The 26,042-nt window shown below is 43.2% G+C and overlaps 1 protein-coding gene across 1 annotated transcript in view; it reads right to left on the bottom strand.

Moving 5' to 3' along the window:
• The window catches only part of MTMR7 (myotubularin related protein 7), an 85,437-nt gene that overhangs the window by 29,566 nt on the left and 29,829 nt on the right, over positions 1-26,042 (bottom strand). Inside the window, exons 2-6 of the mRNA XM_006198026.3 lie at positions 25,386-25,508; positions 24,016-24,178; positions 16,533-16,690; positions 8,153-8,281; positions 4,111-4,245 (exon numbers count right to left, since the gene is read on the bottom strand). Of these exons, the coding sequence (XP_006198088.2) occupies positions 4,111-4,245; positions 8,153-8,281; positions 16,533-16,690; positions 24,016-24,178; positions 25,386-25,508 (708 nt within the window). The remainder of the gene's footprint in view (positions 1-4,110; positions 4,246-8,152; positions 8,282-16,532; positions 16,691-24,015; positions 24,179-25,385; positions 25,509-26,042) is intronic.

A 26,042-nucleotide genomic window follows, 5' to 3' on the forward strand; every position in this document is an offset into this window, starting at 1 on the left:
AGCTCATAAACGAAACAAGAATCCATTCATTCTCAATAGTCACTTAACAAACACCTACCATGTGCCAGGCATTGGACGGAATACAAATGTGAATAAAAAGCTGTTCCTGCCACCTTAAGCTCATGATGAAGCATGGAAGGGCAAGCTCAATCAACAAGTGACCACGGACAACACCCTGTCACCTGAAGGGTGTGGGTTTGTTTTTTTTTAACAGATATTCAGTACATGCTGAGGACCTCACTGCCTTTGCCTCCTGAAATTTTAACCTCAACAAGCAATTCAGAAGCTTTCATCTGAACAGGCAGCGTCTGGGGTGAGCCTTGCCCCAAGGACAGGAATGATTCTAACTTTTCCCTTTTTCATTAAACCTGTGTGCAAACCTGGCCAGGACCCCACGGGCCGTGCCCACCGCCCACAGCTCCCACAGGCCCCGTCTCCCAGCTACCAGGGGACAAAAGTCAACAGACATGATCTTTCAAAGAGTGAAAGCTCTGAGCAAACAGTTTAAAACCCCTGTGGAGGCGTGTGTGCCTGGGTAGACAGGAAGAGGGCACGCCTCGTATGAGACCCCGATTTTCTTTAATGGAGCAGCATCAGATTTCTTACCACGGGGCCCAAACACACTGAGCACGAAGCACGCCCTGCAAGTCAAACCCCCTGGATGAATTTATCTTAAATCCCGACCAGGCCTGGCTCAACAGCCACCATGCTTCCCAGAAGGTTTGCAGAACGCAGCGCACACCTGGATCACTGGCCCTTAAGTGCGCAGGCGAATCTGCTCGCCTTTAAATCTGGAAGAACAGGATGGGAGAAGGGCATCTCAACTCAGGAAAGCCCCCGCCTTTCCTTTTCTTGTCTTGAGGACACGCAACTAAGAAGCAGGCCTTCCCTCCGTCGGCTCTGACAATTAGGAGATTCAGAGCAGCTCCACTCGCCTGACACAAAAAGGTACAAAGAACAGGAGGGAAACAGCCAAGATGAGCAGGACGATGGCCCAGAGAGAAAAGCATACATCGAAAGAGAGCAGCAAGAGATACTCAGGCACCTTTCGAGTGAAAATCTTCAAGCAGAGAAGCTATTTTTTCCCAGTCTGAGCTCTTTCACCGTTGTTGGATTTTGAGAATTTATCTAAAAGGATGGGCAACCTTGACATAAGATCTAGTTGAACGTGATCCAGCTGCATGGACGTTGCTCTGTCCTTGACCTCCAGGATGGAGATGCGGCCCTGGCATCTCACAGTAACGCCCTCCACCCTGCTCCGCCCACATCTACCCCGTGGTGCCCATCCCTCAGGCCGGAGGGACTGTCCTGAGGTCAGTGGTGGGAGGAAGGGCACTGATCGGACACCAGGAAGACATCAAATTAAGTGATCAAGACCATGAATCACAACAGCTGATGAAATGAGGCTCAGAGAAGCCACGCGGTTGCCAGAGTCTGAGGAGCTCCCCAGCGGACGTTTCCAGCTTTCACTGTTTCTCATGTCACCCGCGATCAGAGGCCATGACTGTCATCACCCACGCCCACCACAGTGTGTACTCTGAAATGACTTGGGCCGTGGGGCGTATTTCCTCCTTCCTGTTCTAATGTGTCTTATGTCCTTACTCTCTCTCTCTTTTTTTTAGTAGCCTCATTGACACAGAATTCACATGCCATACAATTCATCCATTTAAAGTGTACAACTCAAGGGTGTCTGGTGCATTCACAGAGCTGTGCAACCATCACCACAGTCTATTTTCAGAACATTTTAATCACCCAAAAAGAAACCCTCTACCCATCAGCTGTCACCTCCCACTTCCTCCCATCTCCTGGCCCTAAGCAACCACCAGCCTGTCTTCTGTCTCTCTGGAGTGGTCTGTTCTGGGTGTTTCATATAAATGGGACTCAATTAAACTTAAAAGTTTTTTTTGCACAGCATAGGAAATCATAAACAAAATGAGAAGAAAACCTACAAAATGGGAGAAGATATTTGCAAATGATGCAAATGACAAAGGATTAACTTCCAACATATACAAACAGATCATACAGCTTAATATTTAAAAAACAAAAAACAATCAAAGCCCAATCAAAAAATGTGCAGAAGATCTAAATAGACATTTCTCCAAAGAAGACATAAAGATAGCAAAGAGACACATGAAAAGATGCTCAACACTGCTAATTTGAGAAATGCAAATCAAAACTACAATGAGGTAGCACCTCTCACTGGTCAGAATGGCCATCATCAAAAAGTCTACAAATAATAAATGCTGGAGAGGGTTTGGAGAAAAAGGAACCCTCCTACACTGCTGGTGCGAATGTAAATTGGTGCAGCCACTGTGGAGAACAGCATGGAGGTTGCTTAGAAAACTAAAAACAGCTACCATGTGATCCAGCAATGCCATTCCTAGGCATATATCCAGAGAAAACTATATTTCAAAAAGATACGTGCACCCCAGTGTTCATAGGAGCACTACATACAACAGCCAAGACATGGAAGCAACCTACATGTCCACCAACAGACGACTGGATAAAGAAGCTGTGGTATACGTATGTATATATATATGATGAAATATTACTTACTCAGCTATAAAAAGAATGAAATAGTACCATTTTCAGCAACATGGATGGACCTAGAGATCATCATACTAAATGAAGTCAGAAAGAGAAAGAAAAATATCAAATGATATCGCCTATATGCGGAATCTAAAAAAAAATGACACAAATGAACTTATTTACAAAACAGAAAAAGACTCACAGACATAGAAGGCAAACTTCCAGTTACCAAAGGGGAAAGGGGCGGGGGACGGATCTATTAGGAGTTTGGGATTAATATATACACACTACTATATATAAAATAGGTAACCACCAAGGACCTACTGTATACCACAGGGAACTATCCTGAATATCTTATAATAACCTATAATGCAAAAGAATCCAAAAAAGAATACATACATATGTACACATATATGTGTAACTGAATCACATTGCTGTACATCTGAAACTAACATGACATTATAAATCAACTATATTTCAATATGGAGAAAAGGGAACCCTCCTTCACTGCTGGTGGGAATGCAGTTTGGTGCAGCCACTGTGGAAAACAGTATGGAGATTCATCAAAAGACTAGGAATAGACTTACCATATGACCCAGGAATCCCGCTCCTGGGCATATATCCAGAAGGAACCCTACTTCAGGATGACACCTGCACCCCACTGTTCATAGCAGCATTATTTACAATAGCCAAGACATGGAAACAGCCTAAATGTCCATCAACAGGTGACTGGATAAAGAAGATGTGGTATATTTATACAATGGAATACTACTCAGCCATAAAAACCGACAACATAATGCCATTTGTAGCAACATGGATGCTCCTGGAGAATGTCATTCTAAGCGAAGTAAGCCAGAAAGAGAAAGAAAAATACCATATGAGATTGCTCATATGTGGAATCTAAAACAAACAAACAAACAAAGCATAAATACAAAACAGAAATAGACTCACAGACATAGAATATAAACTTGTGGTTGCCAAGGGGGCGGGGGGTGGGAAGAGATAGACTGGTATTTCAAAATGTAGGATGGATAAACAAGATTATACTGTATATCACAGGGAAATACATACAAGATCTTATGGTAGCTCACAGAGAAAAAAAGTGACAATGAATATATATATGTTCATGTATAACTGAAAAATTGTGCTCTACACTGGAATTTGACACAACATTGTAAAATGATTATAAATCAATAAAAAAAGTTAAAAAAATAAAATGAAGTTTTTGTAGAACAACAACAACAAAAAAAACTGTATTTCAATAAAAGAAAAAGAAAAGAAAAAGTTCTTTTATAAACAAACCAAAACAACTTGGAATATTTAGGAGAGCAGTTTCCAACATTAACCCACACTTGTCTGTCGTGTGTACCATGTTCCCTGCACAGTGCTCGGTGCCCAGGAAATATCCAAGGTACCTGCTGTCACTGGGCCCTTCAGCAGCTCAGGACCCCAGGAGGCAGCCGTGAACCAGCCCCTGTGCAGAGGGGGCGACCCGAGTGGGCGAGGGCGGTCAGTGAGTGCCCTCGCGCCCCACTCACGGTTCAGAGCCGCAAAAACACGCATCAGAGTGGTGACGCTTACTTTAGGCCGAGTGTCCACGACGTAAATGAAGTCGCTTCCTGGGTTGGCCTTCCTGATGGCCTGGAGCATCTGCTCATCCTCCAGGCAGCGGGCACTGAAGCCGGACAGGGGCTGGCTGCTCCGGCAGATGGAGGCCTGCGGGGACAGGCGGGGCAACAGTGGCGTCAGGCAGCTGCACCCCCTGGAGATCCTCAAGACAGTCCCACAACGCAGCCACCCTCAGTGCACTTCCGCCCCACACCTTCACCAAATCGAGGTTGGTTTCTTTCTAAATCAAGTCCAGAAACCACTACGTGGTCAAGCGGTGCGAAAGGCTTCTGTGTGTGAGAAACTAGGGATGTGTAAGGCTGTGTAGGAAGGATCCGAATTAGGGACTGTAACATTTAACTGTCCCACCTGCCTTTTCACCAGGACTGTTTCATCTCCTTGACAAAGTAGAAATATAAAGTAAATAACTCTTCTCCTAAAATGTATAAAAATTATAACGGTTACTTCTTCAGTGCTTTCTATCATTTTTTTATGAACTCATTTAGAAACATCAAAAATACCAAAACTAGTTTTCATCCTCAGTGGGGGTTTCACCACGATGCAGCATCTACAGGGCAAGGAGGTCTGTGTTTTTCCTTAAGGAAAATTGCCTCTTGGAAATCTTCCAGAGTTCAGTTTCCCAGCGACTTGCACTATGAATTTGGGAGGTCATGCTATTAACACTTTAAAGCAAAACTGCTTTCTTAAAAATAATTTAAATACTTAATAAGAAAAGAACAAAGGATACAGCAAGTCTAAGGGTTCATACATAACAAATGTACACAGGCTTCCGGACACAAATGGCGTGTGCATGCCTCTAACTGCAATTCATAAAGTGGCTCATGGTTTAATGTCCCAAAGGAGTCTGGGTGGCTCTATACAACCCGTGCGTGGTTTAAGCCCTGAAATTACTATCACGTGCTGCCTCTGACATCTGGCGAAACAGAGTGAGCCTCAAAGGCCTAACGTCAAGTTCCCCTCCACGCTCTGCTCCTACAGACAAAGCCCCGGCAAAGCAATCCTTCTCCCATAGGCCCGGGTGCAGCTCCGGCTCAGCCCTGAGGAGTGGGTTTCCAGTCCTGCCAGAGCCAATCACATCACCCCTCTGGGAACCAGGGGTCACCGCGCCCTCCTGATGCTATGAAAGCCTGCCTCCCACCATCCCTGCTGGTTCACTATGTTCCTGATGTCGCCGTCCGGAGGCCCTGCCTGGCATGCGGTGTCCTGCTCGCCTGAGCAGTGAGCACATGGAACTAATAAACTGCTCTCAACTTCCGTTGTCCAGTGTCAGGTGTCGTGCGTTCAGCCATCCCAGGAACCCTCGGGCAGGAATCCCGATCTCACCAACGGGTGACTCGGAAAGTGATCAGGACACCACGTATGACAGAAGCAGATCCAAAGGGGATGACGTGCTATCTGCAAAGGATTTACACCAAAGGACCCTCAGCAAGACTTCCAGTCGTGAAAGATGTGCATTTCAAGCTTCTTCGTCTCAATCACCAATCCCCAGCACCGAACATTAACCAACTCATCTCGCCAACAAAATCTTAAGTGCCCCTGGGTAATGAGGCGATACGTGAGGAACAGTATTTAACTAGAAAATGTGATCTTAATCACAAGCATAAATTCTCCTGAAGCAGGAAAACATACTCAAGTCTAAAATGCCTAAAATCATAAAAGGGAAGAAAGAAAAGTCAGCCAATGTAGGTACTTTGTATCTGTTTACTCTATGGAAGGCTGCAAGGTTCACATGTGGGTTTTGCTGAGCGATGACCGCGGGAAGTGCAGCAATGATATTTCCGTGTCTTCACTGAACCACAGAAATCCACCTTCACTGACACCTCCCTTTATAAAAGTCCCTAGTCACCTCGGAAGCATTTACATAATTAACCTGGATGTTCAAACCTGAACGCTGTGAGAAAACCACCGATCTGAACGCATTCTACCTGCAGTATGGATTTTGGTTCACGGGGGTAGGAGAGTGGGCGTGCGTGTCTGTGCTCTGAGTGTTTCCCTGCGGCCACCGGCCCCTTCAGCAATGCCTGGAAACACATCTCTATGTTGCACCTTGTAAGAAGAGCTAAAACTTGAAGCGTTGTCTGCTTTAAAATTTGGAATACAGGAAATCAATTATTTTGAACTGTAACTGCCATCAGTGTGAGTTCATTTCCCGGCTTGGAGATCAAGGAAAGGATAGCACATGAGAGCCGGAACAGAGCGAGGAGGGGCCGCCGTCCGCAGGCCAAGAAGCTGGCCTCTGTGGTCTGATGGCTAAAAATTCTAGCCTACCTGGACACAGTACGTATTGGCCCTTTATTGCATCCCCACTGACCAAAAAAGTCCTTTTTCTCAAGAAAATCAGGACAGAAAGAAAAGAAGTAGGCTAAGTACCCAGCCCACCCCGACCTCTGAAATAACAATAAAAGACCTTCTCCACCCTCTTTACTTCTTTTTCCATGGACGCTACAAAAAACATAAAATATTACTGGCATCCTAAATTTCAAGTACAACATCATGAAACTCCTCGTTCCTCCCTTTCCTTCCATCATTTTTTTAAAAAAGACATTCGCATCTTCCTTTGCCTCTCACCACTGCACCAGCTCTGTGTAGGCTGAAATGTATCTGGGGTGAAATAACACAGGGATTAATAAAATACTTGCCTTCTTTAGACCCCATCTCAGAGCAGTGAGTGTAACCGAAAATGAGACCATTTTACCAGAACTTACACTGATGAATGAATATTTCTCTGCAAAGTAGATAATGTCCTTACTCTGGTCAAGCAGGCATGGCTCAGAGTATTTCCAGAAGGCTCCTTTGAGATGTGGACACAGATCCTGCCCCACACCCTGCCCAGAGGTTTGGGTGCACACACGTGGGAGCACCACCCATATGCATCTGTGGCAACTGCTTATAGTTTGGGATTAAAGCCAAAGGAGGCTATGTTATCTAACCTGAAAACCAAACTTTTTCACCTGGTTAAAGTCAAAAGACTTCTGAAGCAGGTAGCAATGACCATTCTTGTCTCCCCAAATTTATTTTCTCACCCTCCTCAGAAATGGAAACACAATTTTTAGTTGTTTACACAGTTACCCAGGAGACCGTGTTTTCTCACTAACATTGTAAGTCAACTACACTTCAATAAAAAATAAGAATTAAAAACAAACAAACAAACAAAAAACTGTGTTCTCTCGCCTCCCCTGTGCAGTTCTGACCAAACGGATGTGAGCAGAAGTGTCACAGGGCAGTTTCTGGAATCCTCCTCCCAAAGCAGTGAACGTACCATTTACCCCTCTTCACCTGCTGTGGCGTGGAGGTCACGGCTGGTACTCCAGGCGTCCCTCAGACCATGTGATGAGGGCCACCCCCAGGGCGGGCAGGGCAGAAGGGTGCAAGGAGCTCAGGTCCCTGGGGGCTGAGTGGGCTGGAGCCAGGACACCAGGCCTGGGCTGCCCACCTGGGGACTTTTATGGGAAAGAAAATAAAGTTCTAGCCTGTCTGATCCTTTGTTACTTAGGTCTCTTATAATTGCAGACAAACCTAATTCCAGCTTTGAACAAATAATATTTTAAAAATAAAACCTGTTCTCCATAAAGATTCCTTATATGCTGAAAGAAAAAAAGAAAGTGCCATTCAAAAAATAAGAATATGTCATGGCTCTGGGGGGCTTTTCTAAACATTCCAAAGCACTCCAAAGGCTCTCCAACACTGCAGATAAACACAGAGCCCCCCAAAGGGACCGGTTACAAGAGGACCAGGCTCAGGGAGACGATCAAGTCTAGGTGGTTCTGACTCTGTCCCTCTACTTTATTGTCAAATAAACACGGAAAGGCGACTTCCCCGGGTGAGAAGGGTTTACACACAAGTGTGTCATGTCTACCACACACATACAGCAATATCCAGATGCTTTAAAAAGAAACCAACCCCCATACACACAGCAGAAGGCCCCTGGAAAATGCCTGTTGACGATAAAAGAAGAAAAGCAAAGCGTGAAACCAAAGCAGGCCCGGGGACTTACGTGGTTCTCTCTGTAGTAGTAAGAAAGCGCAGGAAACCGCCGTCGGCTCCTGAACTTGGAACTCCCCACGATGATGTGCGCCGTGGCCGACCTGGGAACGTACAGGTCAGTAGGGTAGGAATCACAAACCTGCCACGGAAAACACAAGGGCATTTTTTAGGCAATCTAGTAGCGCTCGGCAAACTGCCGCCAGAAATTCCATCTCATATTGGCTGAGGGGTGGCATATTTAAGTTTTCTTAACCAAGTTGCAGAGGAGGCTATTTTGAGGAAACCAAAAGCCACTTCAAAGAAATGAAGCGCTGCAGATTCTATGAAATCACAGTGAAGCAAAGCAGGATACTCGTTAGCGTCCTGCCCTCCGGCACCAGCCGTTCTCTCTAAGGGATCTTTGTGGGAGGCAAGACCGTGACAAACGAGCATTTCCTTCATCAAAAAGGGACAAACTGCAACTGCGCATCCTGGCAGCTGAGAAATCTTCAGCTGCCTGCTTTGACTGAAAGGTAGCCTGACACTGGGAGACAGTTTCCTAAAATGCCAGCACCAGTGGTGACCTCCCCAGGGCACCTTCCTGCCCCTGGCACACCCTCCGTGCGCTCCTGTCCAAGCCGGCAGTCAAGCCAACGCCCTCCCCAGACGCCCCTCCCCTCCATCTTCCCAAAGCTCCTGGCTCTTCAAGGACTTCCCTGGGCTTCCTAACCTTCCGCACTTTACCACCCATTGTAACAGCTTTTTTTTCTTCTGTGTCACTTTGTAACTGGTAAGAAGTGATTTATTCTCTCCGCGCATCCCCACCAGTGATGCCCACAGTGGAAGCTCTGGTGCCTTGGAGTGATCTTACAATTGAGTCAGAAATCAGTAGTTTAGAACCTGGCTCTGATCTGCCAACTCCATGACCTTCATGAAGTCAAACTCCTGAGCACCTTCTACTCTCTAAAACTGATCCGGAAGAGAAATGATATCCCACGGGGCAGAGACCAGGATCCAACCAGGGAACACCCAGGACAAAGCTCTTTATACACCAGCGGGTCTGACGGGAGTGGTGGCAACAGTGACAGTCATTGATTTGTTGCCTGGCAGGTCTTTTGCCTTGATGTCAGCCAATCTTTTTGCAACACAAGAACCGTTTAGATGGCAGTTCCTCAAGGTCAAGCACCTTCTTGGGCATTTCAGGAGAAGACCTTCCTCCAGCAGGTGCAGCAGCAGGAGAGGTGCTTTCCCCGCATGTCCTCGGTCCGTCCCCGCCCGGCCTGACCACTCTGAACGATGAGACTGAAGAGAAGGAAAATCCGGCACCGAGCTCACATTGACCGTTCTGGGATGGTGCCCTCCCAGGCCCACCTCCCTTGTCTTTGTTACCAGCCAGTGAATAACACAGAGCAGGAGACAGAAGGGCCACAAAGTGATGCTCCAAGGCCCAAAGTGTCATTTCAGCGCTTCCCCAAAGACATTTTAGGGAAGATTACCAAAGACGTCAACCTGGTCTCTGGCACTGCGACTCAAGGGAAATCCCAGACCGAGAACAGATGGCCCAGCCTTCCTGGGACCTGAGCTCTTACTGGAACTACTGCCACAGACGCTGTACTCGCTTGCCCTGCCAACCTGGCATCTGGTGCTCCCGGCGTCAGTGAGCTAGAGCATCACCGCACAGACCACACCGGTGAGTCTGAGCGCGCCAGACATGCAGTCACTGCTCTGACTTACAGTGTTTTCTTAAAATAACAGTTTTAAAAAGGAAATTGGTGGGTTTTCTGTAAGTTGGGGATTACCTACTTTCTTCCGTATAACAGCCCTAAGGAAAGGTTGTTTATGATTAAATTAAGTAAGAATAATAAAGTAATGGGTGAGATTTCCCAACATGCTTCTTACACAGGGCCATGGCCTTTCAGAATAGCAAAGAGGAAGCTCTGGGGCTCCCGCCAGGTCCACTGACAGCCTCCCAAGGCCAGAAGGTGCCCAGCACGGCTTAGGCCACGGCCCCACGTGCACCGTACCCTGCATGGGGCCAGGGAGAAGGTAGCCCCCCGAGCCCACTCTCTTTGATACTCTCAGTCCCAACCCACTCAAGGACCTAAATGTGATCTATTCACCCAGGGTCCTTCCTCCTGCCTCTAAGGGTACCAGGCTCTCCCCTCCACAGAGTAGGAAAAGGCAGGCCCTTGGAGTTGGCATGTGCAAGGACCAAGAGCTCGACAACCTGCGCCCGGAAGACAGGCATCCGGCAGCACCTGACGTGTAACACTGCATAATGGAAGCCGTACCACATGTGAGTTTGACACATGTGTACACTGTAAGGCGACTGCCACTATCGTGATAAATTAGCACCTCCGTTGTGTTACATCATCATCGTAATAATACAGTCGTGTGTATCTGTTAATCCCATACTCCTAATTTCCACACCCCCTCCCTTTTGTGGTTGGAATCATTAAGTTCTAGTCTCTTAGCAAGTGTGATGTTTATAACAGAATACTGGTGTCTATCAGCACATTTTTACTGAATACTTAATATGTGCAAGGCATTAGGTCAGGAGCTAGGGCAGTAATGAATAATGAAAGTTACTGGCCCCAAGGACTTCACATTCCCAGGAAAACTGATCTTTGTTATAACCTTCTAGAAAATGCTTTTACACTGCAGGGCAGTATCTGCCTGAGGTGCCAACCAAGGCATCGTAATCCGACCTCTGGTTTCACCGAGGGCCGATCGCTCCACTGAGCACTTTGGGGCTAAGAGTTAGTTATCAGGAACTGAGATAGATATACATACACAATTTTCTTCTTAAATATTCAGGACCTAAAATTTATTTCAAGGAGTTTATGATGTAATGGGGGAGAAGGAATGGAGTATGAGCTGCATGAAATGACTAATATACAAATAAAGTCAAATAATACATAAGTAGAGAATTGAAATAGACAAGATTTTTTTAAATTACTGGTTTGGGTTATACTTTAAATTTTATTCCAAGAGAAACAGATTAAAATTTTAACCTATTAATGAATGCTAATTATTTTACTTAAAGAAGGACAATTTTAAGAGTTAGGTGCAAACAGAAATCTTAGCATAGAGACTCAGAGTACCATAAGCAAGTGTCTGAGAAATGAGGATAACAGCCATGCTGATAGCGATGGTGGTGGTAATAGTACCTGGCCTGCCCAAGACCACACAGAGACAGAATGGCAGCACTGGCTCTGGTACCCAAGTTTCTAACTCTACGTACGGCATCATTTCCACCATGGGCAATAGCTTCCTCTCCATCAGATGACACCACCAGCCCCACTTACCTCACAGAATTTCTGAGAAGAAAGAACTTTTACAACAGAAGGGAGGGGAAAAGTAGATGTTTTCTCAACCATGAGGTCAAAAGCAAAAGTAAAGGATGAGGATACAACCTTCTCAGTGGACTATTAGTCAGAAATATTTCTAAACTGGTAATAAATAAGGTTTATCACCTTTCTCCCTGTTTCAATAATATTTGTAAAATCAGAAAATCCCCTAGATTTTCACCTTTTCTGTTTCAACACAGTTTGTTGATGGTTAGTTTGGTAATTTTGTGTTACTTTTGGGGGAAAAAAATGGCCGAGTAACTCATGTTTTGCAGTCTCTATAACACAGGACTTGGCTGACTAAATATGAGTCATGTTTGTGGTGCTACGTCTAGAAGGAAATCTCACCGAAAATAAGAAGGACCTGTGTTTCCAAGAAAATATTCCTCCACAAGATGTGGCTCAGCCTCATTTTCTTCCTTACCCAAGGGTGTGTCATGGTTGTAAAACATGTCTAAAGGATGTCCAGTTTTCTTTACTAAACTTGGATTTTCCTTCCTTTCATTTCAAGGCTAAAAATTCACAGCAAAGGTTGGCTTTAGTGAGGGAACAAATGACTACGTTAGATACTGTAAAACGACTGAGACAAAAGGGATCAAAGTGTCTACTCGCAGTGTAAGATTATAAGTGTTAGATTTAAGTGTTTAACTATGAAGAAAATTCAGTATCATGAAAGCAGCCATTCTATCCCAAATAATCTATAAATTCAAAATGCTCAGAAGAAGGATTTGTGAGGACCTGACTTGCAGACTATCAAGATTTATTATAAAGCTATAAAAACCATAGTTAGTAAAAATGTAAATTGGGACAAAGGTTAGCAAACAGGCCAGGTTGTTTTTTTTTTTTTTAACAATATGCTAAAAACATGAAACAAAATAGGAGACAATGACAACTCAAAACTTCTGAGGATTAAAAGATACCCTAGGCACAGTACAAAAGTATCTCCTAAGAGGAGATATTTGCAACAGCTATAAATGATAATAGATTTTTACCTAGCATATGTAAAGAGCTTCTACAAATCAATAAGAAAAAAGACCAACGTTATAGAAAAGAAGGATCAAAACTAGGAACAGAGGAGTCAAGCTGAATCACCAACAAACACAAGCTCAAACTTGCTAGGGATGAAGGTCGGGCAATGGAAACAAACCACACTGAGATCTATTTCACACCAATCTGATCAGCATTCTCTACAATTTAACTTTTTGATTAGTTAATAAATTCACATGGTTATAAAAATGAAACAATTCAAAGAGGTGCACATCCTCACCCTTGTGTTCTGTTCATCCCATCCCCATCTGCTCTCTAGGCCAGCACTTCAGGGCCATTATACACACACATGAACATCTTATTTTTCTCACTCCTTTAAAAATGAAAATTATCACACTATACTCATGGCACTGTGCCTTGCTTTTCTAACTCGAACAATATAATTTAGCAATCTTTACTTATCAGTCCAAGAAAATCTTCCACATTTTTTAATGGCTATGCACTAACTATATGAGTAGACCAAGTATTATTTAGCCCTCTATTAAAGAAATTTGGGTTTCTTCTAAGACATGCTATTATAAACAATGCTTCAAGAGATAACTGTGTACACCATTGTGTGTTTGTGCTGTTAACTCTTTAGAAGAAATTCCCAGAAGTAAGACTGCTGGGTCAATTAGTAGGTAGACATCAGACACTATCAATACCAACTGCTGGTGAGTCTGGAAGAGTAATAAGAACTCGTATCTTAGGTCTTCTGTAAGTTCATGCAAACACTTTGGGAAAGAATCTGGCAATATCGAACGAGGCTGAAATCCCCATACCCTCTAACTCAGAGATTCTACTGCTAGGCAGAAACTCACAATATGCTATGAGTTATATATAAGCCAGTTAATAGCTTAATTTGTGATGGTAAAACAAAAGAGAAAGAACAAGTGAATTTTTAAACTATGATATATTGGTAAAATGGAACATAAGCCAATAGTGAAGAATGACTGAATGGAGCTGCAGGCTTCAACAGTTACTTAACTTCTCCGGGTCTTGGACAATTACCTAATCTGTCTGTGCCTGAGTCGTCCCACCGGCACATCAGGGAGAGTAACCGCACCTGCCACACAGGACTGCTAACATCTGTCAAGTCTCTAGGACACTGCCTGGCATGTATACATGTTTGTTAAATGAAATGAATCTCACAAATGTAAGTTGAGTGAAAAGCCAAGTTTCAGTAAACGACATTCAGCACAACACCACATACAGAAGGTATAAAAAACAAACGAAGTAATACTATATGTTGTTATTTACAAATGTAGAAATGTTACGAATAGAAGGGGATGAAAACACCAAATTGCAGTTGGTGACACTGGAGCAGGAGGTGATTTGGAGGAAACCTCAGGGAGGTTTAAGAGTGTTGGCCGTGTTTGTTCTCACATAGTATGTGCGTCCCTGCTGCTTATGTCATTATTCTTCAAAGTTCTGTGTACGCTGTAAGAGCACCAGAATCAGTAAACAGCACTTTTAAAATGAGGCATAATCAATGGAAGAAAAGCAACAGGGTGTGTGTTTCCAAAATGATCACAAGCAAATACAAGAAAAAAAATCTAGCTATAGATACGAAACGGGGAAAAGCGTAACTAGTAAAATGCACAAAGCAGAGCATCTAGAGCAAAGTCACAGAGATCAGTTACGGCAAAAAGATTTTCAGATTGAGTAAAAATCAAAATCTAGCCATAGCTACTTGAAAAAAAATTCCACCCTCACAACCCAAAGATAATTACTGTTAGGTATTTTTTAAAAGGACAAAATATTCATATAGGAGCACTGAAAATAATGGGCTAAGCAGAGCACCACCAGGTAAACGCTGAAAAAAAGGAGAAAACAGTCAAAACATAATCACACAAAACAGAATCCAACACAGAATTCAGAGCTAAAAGCGTTTACAGGAAAAAGGGATATTTGAAGTCGATTAAAAAAACAAACAAACAAACAGTGCACCCAGCAGATGCCCTAAACCATTATGTGCTGGGCAACGTAACTTCAAAAAACATAACACGAACACTTAAGAGATGTAAGGAGAAAACATCTAATCAATACTCGTAACAGAAATTTTCACATACCTGTCAGAAATCAGGTGAGCAGAGACCAAAATAGCTTAAGAAACTTCATTTAGATGGAGGAAGAATTTTATACTCAAATAACAGAAAATACATTTTTCCCAGACTCAAAACATTGATAAAAATTAATCAAATATTGGATGTTTTATGAAGACAGAAATCTTCAAAACTTCCCCAAAGTTCTAATCTGACAGGTCACATATACTGCTTGCCATACAAGGGAGTGGTAACTAACAACCAAATACTGGTCAAAACAAAAATGTCAATGTCAATGAAACCTGAAAAAAAGAGAGAGAGAGAGAGATTTAAGCCTTTTATGCCTTGTGATAGATTCTGGGAATTTATTCTTAGAAAACAATTTAAAATATGAGGAAAACTAAACCCACAGAGATATTGCTCCCAGAATTATTCACATGGCAAAAATTATGAGTAATCTAAATGTCTAATAATAGGGAAATACTTAAGTACGTTACAGTATCTTCATTTGATGGGGTGTTACACAGTCATTTAATTGCTTGATATGAATACTGTGTCACAATATAGAAAACCCCTATGTGAAGGTGAAGGAGATAATCAGGATTCACATTATGTGAACAGAAATAGTCAGTTATCAGCAGACAAGATATAAATGGTCAGCATATCGCGACTACAATTCAAGAGATGAAGGCATGCAGACTAAATTGAGAAACCACTTATCTCACTATCAAGTCATCACAAGATTTTTAAGACAAACGCTCTTTACTGGCGAGGGTACAAGACTCAAGCATTCTCCTATACAACTGCTGAGAACTTACGTAAACTGGTACAATCTTTCTGCAGTTCTTTCTGACAGTATGCAAAAAATTTGTGTAAACCTTTTGACAAAGAAATTCCACCTTTGGGAATATGTCTTTTTAAGAAAGAATTTTAATGTGGGCAGAAGTACAGTTACCAGAATGTTTTCACTATGTTATTTAAAATAGTGACAAATGATAATAACCTAAACGTCTAAAACCTGGAGATTAGATAGAATAGGATGTAGCCATACTATGTCACATTATATAATGTTTTAAAGTGATATAAAATATATTTACTGGCAGGAAAACTCACAATATGCTTGTGTGATGAAACGCAAGACACAAGGCCTGTGGAGAGTGATTCCATTTTTGTTGTATACAGTTGAACGATTCCTTTTCCTCTGTATTTTCCAAGTGTAAACAATGAAACGGATTACTTACAAAAGAAAAAAGTTACTGAACTATACATATGAGACAAAAACTGAAAGAAAAATGTAAAACCTCATAGAATATGGTTATAGAGGAATGTCAGGGCAATGGGGTGGTGGGTGCTTTTCTTTCTTTCCGTCTTTTGCAAACCCTCTGCCTTGTTCTTACATTACTCTTATCCCTGAAAACACTTTAAAAACTACTGGGGAAACCGACACTGACCAGCAAGCCCGCACCAGGGAGAACATGGAATGGGCTCTGCCCCCTGTGGCCCTGAACCTCCAGGCAGCCTTCTGTAAGTGGAGACGTATTTCTCCGCATTTCTCTAGGGGAGCCTCTGGGTGACCTTGTGTACCAATCAAGAGTTCAGGGCGCACAGAAAGGAGCTGGTGCCAAACTGCCACCAGAGCCTCTGTGACTGCCTCAGTCTTCACTCACAGAATCAGAGAAAAAGACCTGATGGGAGAATGGAGCTGCTGGCCAGCTCTCCCACAACTGCCTGCCGCGGGGACCTGTCTGGGCTTCCATCCCTCAACCACTGGAGGGGACGGTCTCTGAGGCTGCCTTGTTCTCGCTTTCTGGTTCTAGGTGCAGGGAGGAGACAGAGCCAGCAACAACCAGGGGAGACTTGGAGATCCACAGATGTACCTACAAAGAGTGATCACAACTCAAGGAGATCAAACGGAAGCCACACTGAGCTACAGGAAACCACGGTTTCGTTCGGATTAAGCATCTGGATTTCACCAGATGCCCCTACTCACTCTGTAATCTCTGTTCACATCGCTGAGCTGCCAGTAGTTATTAGGGAGGCCCATTCGCCTGTACTCTTCACCGAGATCGATCAGCATCCAGCCCTGCTCCCTTTCTTCTTTGTCCAGCTTGGGGTTGAATGAGAAGCAGTATAGCTCCTCATACTTCACTGCAAGAAAAGAAATAATGAAGTCAAATCAAGCCAAGCCAAAGCCAGAACCAAATCTCCCCAAAAGCACGCTGTCCGGGCTGGAGAGGCCAGTCTAGCTCCTCGCCCCTCGGGACTCTCCCTGGGATACCCCGTCTCTGTGGGTGGGGTTACCCACCGCCTCCCAGCAAGGACATGATGACCTCAGAGTAACCAGACTCCATTTTGCAAAAGCTTCTTTCATTTTAGGAACATGGCCTTCTCCATTTTGTGGGTTTTTTTTTTAGTTGCTTTTGAAAGCAAATACATTTTTAGACCACATAAAATATGGCACTTAGAGATTAATTAAGAACATACGTGTGCATTTATGATAGCTTAGACATGGAAGCAACTTAAGTGTCCATCAACAGATGAATGGATGAAGAAGATGTGGGGTATATATATATATTAATTAATCTATATTAATATATAATTATATAAATTATATATAGTAATTAATTATATATTTTTATATATACACTATGGAATACTACTCAGCCATTAAAAAGAATGAAATATTTGCCATTGGCAGTAACATGGATAGAACTAGAGATTATCATACTAAGTGAAGTAAGTCAGAGAAAAACAAATATTATATGATATCACATGTATGTGGAATCTAAAAAAAATGACACAAATGAATTTATTTACAAAACAGAAATAGACTCACAGACATAGAAAATAAACTTATGGTTACCAAAGGGGAAAGGTGAGGGATAATTTAGGAATTTAGGATTAACAGATACATACCACTATATGCATATATATATATATATATAAAACTGAATCACTTTGCTGGATACTTGGAACTAATACAATATTGTAAATCAACTATAGTTCAATTTAAAGAAAACAGGGGTGGCGAGGGGTGGGGAGAATGTATGTATCCCTTAGACATCCAGAACTCAATCTGTTTATGTACATCGAGCTTGGATTTGGGATGGCCTCTCAGAGGCGGACAGAGGCCAGGCCACTGCCCTGTTTTGATGCTCACAATGTTAAAAAAGAAAGAACAAAACAGTTGAAAAAGCTGTGGAATATATTTAAATGTTTGCCCTGAAAACACGTGAACTTTAACAACTATGTATGTGTCATAACTGCATTGCTCATACAACACTGACAGGATTCACTAAGAAGTATCAATTAATTCATAGTACAGGGCACCCTGATGGTGAGGGACCAGTTGAAGGATGTGTGATGACAGACTTCTTTCCGTTCTGCCAGGATATCTTTGACTTTATGCATCACGTGCTACCCTGTGAGGCCAGGCCCAGTAGCCGTCCCTCAACCCCCACCCGTAGGAAGAGCTAGGATTTGGTGTTCTTCTCACCTGGCCCTGCCACGTTGAGGGAAGCAACTAGGCCAGCGCCATCCAACAGAAATATAATGTAGCCATATATGTCATTTAAAATGTCCTTGTAGTCACATTAAAATAGTAAAAAGAAACAGTGAAATTCACTGTAACAATGTATTTAGTCCAATATATCCAAAAAGTCACTTCAATCTAGGCAGAATGTGAAATTTGTTAATGTTTTATGCATTTTGCTTTGTACTGTCTCTGAAATTCCATGTGTATTTCAGAGCACATCCTGGCTCAGACTAGCCACATACCAAGCCCTCGATGGCCACATGTGGCTCCTACTGGACAGTGCAAATCTAAGCACTTCTGGTGACAGTAATTCCGGCTAATTCTCACTGAACTCTTGTTTCATTCCTGCTTCTGTTCTCACCAAATGTACTGACCCATCTAGCAGGCATCATGACAGGCCTCACTGCACAGATGAGAAATCTGAGGCAAAGCGGGGTTCTGGGACATTCCCAGGGTCACACAGCCAGGACACGAGGAGTCAGGTGTGACTTAGGCAGTCTGGCCGGACAGCGCACGCTCGAACCACCACTCACACTGCTCCTGCAAGGCACCCCCTCACTTGTCTCCCCAGATGGGCCGGTTTTGTTTTGGTTTTTTTCTGTCCTGGTTCCATCCCCCTCATCTTCCTGTTTTTTTTCTCCAATAGGATTCTTTCTCCTCAGTCTTCTTAGATCATCCCATTTATTCCTTAATCTGTTGATGGCAGTTCCATGGTCCTAAACATGTGCATGAAAGCTCAGTAAAGCATCTCACCACAGCGAGAGGCCGCAGTGACACACAGGCAGCCTAAGGTCAAAACCCAGTTTCGAGCTTCTTTTCATTACCAGTGAAATAACCCATCTACAAAGATAGTGAGTAAGTGTCATATTTTAGGTACCATACTTTTTGCATCAGATACACACTCTCTCTCATGAAAAAGAATCAAGATGCCGGGGTGGATCAATGAGAAAAGCTACATTCTATTTCAGTCTCTCCTGATGTCACATTTCCAAACCTGAAAATAGAGCATACCACCGATTTCAACCAAAAAGAAAACTCGCACACACAGGGACGTGCACACACGCAGTGTAGACACTTTCAGTAAAAACGGTTTCTTGCCATCTTAGCCAAATGGAGCAGACGGCACATAAAACTGACATCCTGTTCTGGGAATGGCTGGCTCGACACCGACATATGTTTTCCATCTCTCAGTGCCATTTTCATGACTCAGGCTTCTGATATCATAATGTTAACCGCAAATGCGATTTGTTTAGGATGCCAGAAGAATCTCTTGAGAAAGCCTCAGCTCCCTCGGTGAAAGAAGAGGAATGCGGGGCAATGACGGAAGGTAAATTTCCTTTGTTAGATGCCTACAAACGAGTTTAAAGGCATAAGAAGAAAATGACTCCATGACTGCAGATAGTTTTCTGTGTATCGGCTCATTCTTGTTGCCCTTGGGAAGAAGTGAGGAAACGGTCCATAAATGAAAGCAAGAATAATCTGTAACCAACGTTAAGGAGATACTCGAATTGGGAGACATCAGAATGGGTTGCCACCAAAATGATAAAATTTTCCCTTTAATTTATTTTTAAGGAAAAGGGTGATCAACCATATCTTTGGCCCAATTTACATAAAATTCTACACGAGGGCAGAGAAACCCAGAGCTCAGTCTTGTTAATGTGGGTACGTCTCCTACCCAGACACCAGCCCAGGAGAAGCCCTCCGCTGAGGACAGACTCGTTCAAGAAATTTAAAAGCATCATTATCACAGATGTAAATCTTACTGAACATTTCCTATTCACATATTCTGCTCCCCTCAACTCCACCTCCGGCAAAATACACAGCAGAACGTTTAGTAATCGACAGTGGTGGTGGGGAGAGTCAAAGCCAAGCACAAACGAAGCAGGGCTGGAACACCTCCAGTCTTTACAGCATCTGAACTGAGAGAAAACACTCATCTGCTTTGGGAAGGCCACATCCCTGCTGTTCCGCCCACTCTTAAAACAGACATGCTAAGTGCTCCACCAGCTCCTCACATCACAGAGTATGAGCCATCACACCAACATCAAAGGGCCTTTCCTGCTAGTGACAAGGGTGTCAACAGGAGGTGCCTTGAAGGCCTCGCCCCAGGGGCCTGTCACTAGGAGGGCACAGGAACTCCTCTAACAAGAAGCAAATACTCAGCACACCTTTGGCCTGGGTAGGGGTTGGGGTGGGGGTCAACTGAACGTGCACCTCTGATTTAAAAAAAAATGTTTTCAGAAAAGGTTACATGGAAATAATTCTCGCATTTGACTTTATGTACCTATTTAAATCATATATTGCCAAACAAGGGCAGACCTGGAGGTTTCTCTATTTGGAAAGAAAAATGACAATTTCTAAAACAGCACAATAGATTAAGAACGAGTAGCATCTTGGCCATGTTTCTAGGAAGGCCAGATCGGTGACCGGGCAGCCCGCGCAGAGACGCATGCTGAGACTGACTCTGATCTCAGCATCACTGTTCACTGTGTGCGTCTTCCCACAGGGAAGCATGTGTCGCTGAAGTCGATTCAACACCTGCTGCTCTCCTCAACTCCTTCCCTCTCGGATAATCCCACTTCCTACTTCCTGGAGAGGATTTACGCATTCAAGTAGAAACTGCCAACTTGGAACCACCAAGCCCACGAATGCCCTGCTGCTGCACCCAACCCCTGCTCCCTCCTCCCACAAGAAAGGAAAGGGTGTTCACTTCACCAAATGAGAGAGCCCTTGGGTAGAACAAACCAATTAGGGAAAAGGAAAAATAACTGAGCTTGCTTCCCAGGTATTAGGTTAAAGGTTATGAAAACAGAATATTTAGGGGAAAAAAACATAGGGGAATCCTCTCTTGGTATAGGCTAACTGGGAGAAACGAAAGGTAATTTATACTAAAATCATAAGTACTTTAAAAATCGAAAGGAAACTTGTAATAACCAATGTAAACCGTGAATAATACAATTACATTATTGACTGTTATGCAAATTTTTTAAAAATTAAAAAAAAAAACAAAAAACCCAAACGTGAATCAGCATCAGTAGCATGTGAAGGAAGGGCAGGGAAAAGTCACCAGCAGTCTTGGAAGGACACAGACTTGTGGGGTTTTTAGAACCCAAAGTAACAAAAGTCAAATTGCTCTAAGCGCTCTAATTCATTCACGCAACTTAAAATAAATGTAGCTGGAAAACCATTTAAAGAGGGGTGAGATGATAACACAGCTATTACTGGATTTTGCATATTTAAAATAAAAATGAGACCTTTCTTGTCTATTTTCAACAAACAAGTGCTCGAATTAAACATTAGGACGGTGGAAGCTAACACTTAGTAGAAAAGCGGACCCAGAGATTAGTCTCAGCAATAAAATGGAAACTTACTGCAAAAACTGCTTAAGCGGCAATGACTTAGATAAAAACTGTAAAAAGCTGAATTTAGCAAATGAGACTACAACAATCGGGAGATTTTTTAAATCATATTAAATATGCAGAAGAGTCAAGGACTAAGATGTTCTAAAAATGCTGTAATTTAGGAAAAGTGGGAAAACAAACAAAAGAGATGGTTTAAATATTAAAGGGCCCACAAACACTGCAGAGGGAAAGATAATTGATACAAAAATAAACAGCAGGAGGCAAATTAGAGGGAGGAGAAAAGAAAGAACATGGGAAAATGGAAGGCCTCTGAGAAACAGGGGTCTTCCAGTCAGAAAAATGCAGAACCTTATTAAGTATATCAGATCTACGAGGTTGATTTGTTTTCCCATTTGGGCCACACCCCTCTTTTAACTTATTTCTTTATGAAGAATTCCAGAGCTTACTGGATTCAGCTACATTCTTTTTTGTTGGGCTCTTTTCTAGTCCATGACCAAATTCTTACCCATCTTAATTCACGTGAAAGGCAAACCAAGAAAATCTCAACAAATTTTTTTAGTCATTTGATTTATTCTTGTCCCAGAAATTGTAATTTGGTGAAGAGAGAATCCCGAGAGCTTTGGAAATAACGCCTTCACAGGTCTTGACTTCAATGGGCTCCCAAACATTTCTTCTTTTATTTAAAAAGAAAAAAATGTGTGTCCTCCAGAGGACCTTGGAGTTAGCTGTGTCCACAAGGGGAGCTGAAAATACCTGATTGGTGCCGGTGACCAACCACAATAACCACAGAGATCGATTGTGCGCTGCTCGAGTTCAGAGTCACTTCCCCACCACACACACATACACACATACGCACATTCCTCTTCTGCTATATCTTAAGGCGGGGGTGGGAGTGAAGGACCAATCTGTAAAAGCCCCTGGGAATGTCTGATAAGCCACCACACCCCAAGCTGAGACCCTCTCCCTAACCTGTCCCCACCTCCACCCAGATTCAAAACCCTGCTCCCAGGTCACAGGCTGCAACTGGTCCTAATTTTAGCGTTGCCTTTAACATTAAACTGTGAAGCTGCCTGGATTCTACCTCCTCTCCCCACACTTATGAAAGCACTATGTTCTATAGAATGCCAATGTTTTACAGTGCTGGTGGCTTTTTAAAAATCTTCTAAAGTAATGGCTTTAATTCAACTAATTGCTATGGTTTCGTTCTCTGGTCTCTGACTGTGGCTAATATGGAACTCCCAAAACTTCATCTTTAAGCAAAAGTGTGTATTTCTGAAAGCAGGGGAACACAGTGATCTTCCTCCCGGGCGACCCTCCAGTGTGAATCTGGGTGCTGGCTGTCATCAGGGGCCAGAGCCGGCACGGCCACTGCGACTCGCTTTTCCAGCGGCTCGGCTGTCTCCCAGGTCTCTGGGCTGTTCTAAATCCCATTAATCCGGTCAGAGCACACTTATCACCCAGGACATCCGTTAATCAGTGACACAGAAACTGCTGGCGCACAACTGCCCTCGCGTTCTCTGCTGCAGGCAACCCAACGTACATCTTCCCAGAACTCCTGTTCCAATTATAGTGCGCCCTCCAAAAAGTTCAACTGCTCTTCTGGCTAACTCTGCAGTTCTTTTCAACATACTGAGATGAAACAGCCTCGAAGGGACGACTTGAAAGGGGAGCAAAGTCAAGTCCAAAGGATGGGATTCTGACAGTTCCCTGGCATCCTCTCCATCATGTAACTTTAGCTCTGAGACAGACGATCGGGTCGTAGGTTAAGAATCTGAGGACCAACCAAATGCCTCGGGGAGCTTACAATCCAACTTCTTGTCCTGAATCAAAAAGCATTTCATAAAGAAAGTATACGCACAGGTCCTGCTTCCCATTTCAATGACTTCTGGGTAAACACCAGCAAGGATGTTACTGTTATATAACCGATCTCTGCCATGCACTCCCCTAACACTTAAATGTGTATTTCTTTTAAGCAAAAGAATGCCACAATTCACACAAGACACACAGACAAGAAACACGCGTGTCAAATTCCTTAGATTTACAGCATAGTGAGCTACAAACTTCTTAGATTTACAGCCTAATAAGCTATAAATCTGAAGACCCCAAGAAGACAGATGTAACAAGAGGAGAACTGAGAACATGTATTTTTCAAATCAGCCGAACATCCTTCCCACGAAACTTAAGGTTTTGTTTAGGAGAATCCAGGCATACAAACTGCCAATACTCATGGACACTAACAAAGGTCTAGTTATACCAACCTTGGGAAATACAAATTACTATGAAAAGCAACAGAAACCAAACTTTAAAAGCCCCCAGAGGGGGGGAAACTGCACCAGCCCTGTTTGGTATCGATGTTTTCCATACAAAACAATCTGGAGATTTTTGTCTTAGGCCTCAATCAAGGTGGCTGGATTACCCCAGTATGAGGAGGGCATACTTTTAAGATGATTTCACCCTGAAAGTGTAACTCCCTCCAAGATAAGGGGAATCCTATGAACCCTGAAAGAAGCTCATAGCCCAAACCGTATTTCCCCTGCGAGTGGACCCCTGCGGAAGGCCGCGCCGCCCCGCCCTACCTGGCCTTGCGAGGCGGACGAGGGAGAGGTAGACGTCGTGGCAGTCCCTTTCCTGGGGGATGATGAGTTGCAAGAGCTGAAAGTTCTTGCAGCGGATAAGCAGAGGGCACCCAGTAGCGGTTGTAGCCTGTTTCTCGATGGTGGAAATCTGACTGTGAAGAATCTACAACCGAAAGTTAACGTGGATAAGCCCAAGCACAAATAGCAGATAAACACGACAAAAAGTAACACAGGTCTCTGAGCCACACACAGACAAGAAACACACCCTGACCTTCAGCTGGCTTGCACTCGGGTGACAGGAAATGAGATGTCTGGGGAAAGAACCAACTGTCTGAATTCATCATTTTCTTTTGCAATACTGAGCTTTCTGATATCCACGCTAATTATACGAAGCAAACTGTTCAGCATGTAATTCTGCACAGATCCAGGTAAGGGAACGTTTGGGGAGTCGAATGCTGACATGTTCTGGAGAGCTAAAATTAAATAAGGTCATGAGAAGTTTGTAAAATAAACCCTGCAATCAACAAAAGCTAGAGACAGCTCCACTGGGAAGTGCCACCATGCTCCTTAATTCCACATGGAATGCTCAAGTTCAATAGCAACTTGAGATTTTTGTTTTCTGAGCCCTTGGTGGTCAGGCAGGCTGCAGAAGGGATTTATTTTAAAGGCAATCATGCTCAAGGGCTCTGGCATTTCTGAGGGTCTCTGCTCAGCCCTCAGTGGCAACATGTCACTCTTTAAATTCCTCTCCACTAAGCAGTTCCTGCCACCTTCTGCTGAAACCCTAATGTCCACAAGGTAGAAAAGAGGCAAACTCAGGGGTTCGGGTTCTGGCCGTGAGGTCCTGGCTGGGTGGCTGTATTAAACGAGAGCCACTGAATGGTCTCACTGCGATGGAGCAGAAATACCTAGAGACAAGCCTCTTCCCTAGGTTTTTGTTTCCTTTTTCCTTTTTTAAATTATGAGAAAATTGCAGATAACATAATGAAATGACTAAATGGCCTGCCTTCCAAGCTCCTACAAACAAAGTGGACTGCAAATAGGGCGCTATGTAGACTCCGTGCCTGGTACATTCACATCACTGAATCCCTACTTGACAGCCGGACAGGAAGCCCTCGTATCTCTGGCTATTTCTATGTGTATCTTTGACGATGTTCAGATAATTAGTGTTTAAAATGAGTAAACAGATCAAGTGGATGTGACTCTGTACAGAAAAAGGCAAGGCTCACATTCCAATAAAGAATCCTCTGAACGCCCACACACCAAAATCCCACCCTCCTCACCCTGCAGACAAAGAAAAGGACAGAGGGTCAGAACTTGTTACTTCAAACAATGGAAAACACATACAGCCAAAAATAAGGAATGCATACCCAGGTTTCTTTTCTTGTGTCAGGTGCATTTTCCACAAATATGACATGGGTAGCCGTCAGATACAAAGTACCGAGGGCTGCTTTTTTAGAAGAGATTCGATCTACCAAGCGGACATTTTCCACCTAGAGAAATCAGTTCGACAGGGTTACCATGAAGCCAAAGAGCGATTCACACAAGAAAAAAACAATGAGTAGGTAATCTCGTGCTTAATCTAAAATATGATTTTGAAAATTCTCCCAGTAATAAAAAGCAAAACTTGCCCTTTTAAGGTAATTCGATCTCAGAATGATTCTATCAAAACATACAAATTCACCAATTCCTTAAAAAATGTACCATAAAAGATTTATAGACCCTATTCTTTAAAAACACCCTTTCTGTGTTTTTAATAGGTCAACTTTTACCTCACTACAATTACATAATTCTAATTTAAGGCAGGAGGTATACACATGAGAGTTCTGAGTTTCCACAATAACTGTATATGAACTGCAACCCATTAAAAAGAAAATTATGTATTTTCCTATGTGTTTCTTAGTCATAGAAATGGCCCCACAGCTGTTTGATTTCATATAAACTAGGAGAAAATGCAAATTTACATGTAGAAGTAAAAAGTATCAGAGAAATACTCTGCATGCTTACCAGGAAAACCTACCCAATTA

The sequence above is a fragment of the Vicugna pacos genome, chromosome 26 (assembly GCF_048564905.1).
Source record: "Vicugna pacos chromosome 26, VicPac4, whole genome shotgun sequence".
Lineage (NCBI taxonomy): Eukaryota > Metazoa > Chordata > Mammalia > Artiodactyla > Camelidae > Vicugna > Vicugna pacos.